Raw genomic sequence first — 4,177 nt, 5'->3', positions numbered from 1 at the left:
CCCCATCCACTCAAACCTTTTCCCTTTCGAAATTGAAAAACACACACACACACACACACACAACTGCTGCATGCATGCAACGAAGTCCCAATAACATTGTCTTCTTTCATGAAACATCGAACATTTGCGGCTGGCGGGTGTGTGGTTTAGTCATTCTTTCCTATCAAACATCTGTCGTCTTTCTCTCTCCTCCATCTCTTTTTTGAGTTTATTACTTTCTTGTTACACGTCTAGTCTTCGGCCATTATAATAATATGACCTTTTTGTGTTGCAAGAGCTATACAATTACTTAAACTAACTATGGAACAATGTAAGTGCAACACCATTATACTAATTATTTTTCAGACAAAAAACAACGCCAGCAATGACGATAAAAGCGCGTACATTGTCAAGCCGACAGATGGCTACAGTGCTAAAGGAGTTTATCTGCTTCAGCAACCAGACGAGTACGTGGCCAGCCAAAATGGGGACATTGTGCAAGAGTATATCAGCGACCCCTTGTTAATGGACGGGTAAGAACTTTGAAGAATATTATTGACAAACGTGTATTGCGGTAGCACCTGCAGTAGCAGCAAAAAACAAACAAACAAACAAACAAACAACAGCAACAACAACAAACATAACAAACGACGACGACTGCTGTGCCATAGAGGCTACAATATGTGAGGCAGCGTGGTGGAATCAGGCTCTGGTCAAAATAATCAGAGTGACAAAACTTGCATTTTTCTTCAGGTTTGTGAATTTTTATCAATTTTTGTTGTTGGTCTAAACACCTTTCATGCCCATTAAAGAATAAATTTCTGTGTGGATTTTTCTGAAAAACGTTGATTAAAGGCACACAAAAATGTAAATTTTCAGTTACCACGGACTCTTAAGCTAAGGAAATAGCTAATGTTTGGCGGCTATTTTCTCACTAATTTTACCTCTGAAAACAGGTGACCCCTACCTCCTTCTTTCGCAAATACCTCGACTTGTATTCAAGATCAAGTGCTATTTTTTTCATCCAAATAAAGACAAATGAAAAAGCTTTAAGAGGATATCAATAACTCTACATGCCCAAACATTAACGAGAGCCTGATTCCACCACGCTGCCTCACATATCTACAAAGATGACATAGCGTCGAAAGCAACATATTTATTTATTCAATATTACAACACGAAAATTTTCTACTACTACCAAAGATACTATACCCTACCGTAGGCTATACTATCTTTTCTACTTCTGCTGCAGCTGCAGTGGCGGCGGCAGCAACGACAGCAACCACTACTACTATTGGTGCTTTCTTCTGCTGCTGCTGCTGTTGCTACTACTACTACTACTACTACTACTACTACTACTACTACTACTACTACTACTACAGCAGCAACAACAAAAGCAGCAAAAGGCTATGTTCCTTTCTTCTCCACAACTTTTAAATTAATGGACATCGCCCTACACATGAACAGCATCATCACCATAACCGCTAACGCCACATCACCACTACCATGACCACCACCAAGAACGGCAATAATAATAACAAAAGCATCATTATCATCATCATCATCCTCATCAAAAACAATTACAGCAACAGCGACAACAACAACAACAACAACAGTAACAACAACAACAACAACAACAACAACAACAACAGTAACAACAACAACAACAACACAATCAACAACAACAACAACAACACGACAACAACAAGAACAGTAACAACAACAACTTCAACAGCAAGCACAACTACATTAATGTATGCTATTAACCCCCTCCATCCCCCCTCCCAAATCACAGCTTCAAGGTTGACATTCGGCTCCACGTGTACGTCCATTCCCTGTTCCCTCTGTCTCTGTACATCTGCCGCGAGGGCTACATACGGCTAGCAACTGTTCCGTACCAGAAACCCTCCAAGGAGAACATGGCCGAGTCCTGCATGCACATTACTAACTACTCCTTCAACATTTTCCACGACAACTTCGACAAGTCTGAAGACGTAAGGAATCTTTTTGATTTGCGTTAACATTGTCGATTCACGCTTCGTAATTGAAGACCTGAGAATGACAACAAGGTTAAGTCACATTTTCCTAAAAATTTGAGTTCTGAATATCATTCGAAAGCGGCGACAAAGCACTATCCATTAGTAGCATTGACGAAGCGAATTATAGGCTTTTTCCAGGTTGAGAACCATAAATATGGGGTACATAGAAGCGGAACCAATAAATTGGCAAAAAGATATCATTAATCAGAATACAGGAAAACGAGGCTAAAACAGTACCTGGACATGGATGGCTGGTGCCTCTATAAATATATCATTGATGGTCAGGTCAGGTCATTGACGAAGCATAATTCTGTTCTTTAAAGGTGTGACATCGTAGCATAATTCTGTTCTTTGGGTTTGAGAGTATACATATTGAAAGTCAATTGTGTACAAATTTCATGAAGATATCTTGAATAGTTTAGAAGTTATTGGGGGAGGATGCAAAACATTTTGAACGGCCCTCGTAACTTTATCAAAAACCTTTGAGTAACCAATGAGGCATAAACACATATCTTTCTGTGCTTTAATTTACATTTCCATTAACCTTGTTTTGATGAATATATACCTGCATGTATACCCTTATCAAGAACAGAGCCAAATTTGTTTGAGATATCTGCATACTATTTATTCTTTCCAATATTTTACTGAAAGTAATCGACTCTGTTTCGAATTAAATTCTGTCCGTTTGGATGCTCCTGCTATCGGGGCGTACTCTGTGAAGTTTTAAACAAAAGGAGCTCATAGTCGGCCATTTAATGCCCCGCATTAGAAATTACCGGAGCAAGTACCGTATCGCTATCTTTGGTCTTCCCACTGTGTGGGTCTACAGCTGGGTCAGCGTGGCGTTATGCAGAAAGACGTTTTTACCTTATTTGGAGAATGAGGGACCGAAATTTACATTTAATTTTGATTTCGAGCAACAGCTACCGCTCTCTCTCTCTCTTTTCTCTCTCTCTCTCTCTCTCTCTCTCTCTCTCTCTCTCTCTCTCTCTCTGTCTCTCTCTCTCTGTCTCTCTCTCTGTACTTTTTCTGCTCTCTCTCTCTTTTTCTCCCTTTCTCTCTCTCTCTCTCTCTCTCTCTCTCTCTCTCTCTCTCTCTCTCTTTATCTCTCTTTACCCCCTCTCCCTCCCTAGCTGTCAATTACCCCCCCCTCCCAACTCGCTCTCTCTCTATCGCTTTATATTATATCTCTCTTTCTCTCTTACTCTGTCTCTCTCTCACTCTCTCACACTCACATACACACAGCACAACGCCAACACTGACCTTACAGTGAGCCCTTCTATGTTCTTACACTCCTATAGATATAACAACAAAACAGTAACTGAGGCCAGCTGCAACCATTCTCGTGCTGACTCACCTATACATTACAACTAAGACTTTATTGTCAGACTCAGGGGGCTCTCGTGGACTAGAGGTTAATGTGTTCGCCTCTCATTCAACGATCCCGGGTTCGAATCCGGGTAGCGACCTAAAAAGTTTCTTCTCTAAAAGTGTCTCCTTTCACCGTCTTTCCTTCTCTCTTGCAATATTCTGTCGTCTGCTTTTGTCTCCACTTTCTTCCCCCGCCCCCTCACCTCCTTTGCCCCTTCCTCTTGGCTCCTTCCTCTTCTCCTTCTGCAGCCTTTCTACTGCTTCTCCTTGGCGCCTTCTTACTGCTGCCTTTCAGCCACGCCCCGGATATTGTGGCAGGAAAGATTTACACCTAGCCTTTTCGGACAAGGGCGCAAAATCTCGGAGGTCCCATGCGCAAGTTGCACACGTCCCTTGGTGGTATAAGATCGATAAGAGTAGGCTTCGGCCGCCACCCGGGCAAAAATCAAAATTTCCTACCTACGGAAAATGTTTAATATGTCCCGCGCGCTCATATGACCTTATGCAGTTGCGAGGGCCGTAGAACACTTTACCAAAAAAAGTCTTTAAACCACAACTCAAAATGTACTTCCCATAGGACCACCACGGCAGTCTACGCCGTTTGTCCGTTGTGTTCAAGACAATGGAGGAACAAGGACATGACATCCCCGCTCTCTGGGCCAAGATTGACCATCTGGTGACCAGGACTGTCCAGGCCATTGCTGGTCAGATCAGAGTGGACACTGTGGCAGCGGGCTGTGAGGGGGAAGAAGGGCCAACATGCAGACAGGTGAGCCCGGGGAGGGGGG

At 42.5% G+C, this 4,177-nt stretch overlaps 1 protein-coding gene across 1 annotated transcript in view; it reads left to right on the top strand.

The window, feature by feature from the left end:
* Positions 1–4,177, top strand: part of LOC101845388 (tubulin polyglutamylase TTLL11) — an 18,234-nt gene that overhangs the window by 7,762 nt on the left and 6,295 nt on the right. The window contains exons 5-7 of the mRNA XM_035968396.1: positions 346–512; positions 1,775–1,973; positions 3,967–4,158. Coding sequence (XP_035824289.1) covers positions 346–512; positions 1,775–1,973; positions 3,967–4,158 — 558 coding nt within the window. The remainder of the gene's footprint in view (positions 1–345; positions 513–1,774; positions 1,974–3,966; positions 4,159–4,177) is intronic.

The sequence above is a fragment of the Aplysia californica genome, unplaced genomic scaffold (assembly GCF_000002075.1).
Source record: "Aplysia californica isolate F4 #8 unplaced genomic scaffold, AplCal3.0 scaffold00056, whole genome shotgun sequence".
NCBI lineage: Eukaryota > Metazoa > Mollusca > Gastropoda > Aplysiida > Aplysiidae > Aplysia > Aplysia californica.
Note: the sequence above shows the minus strand (reverse complement) of the source record. Positions and strands in the feature narration are given on the sequence as shown.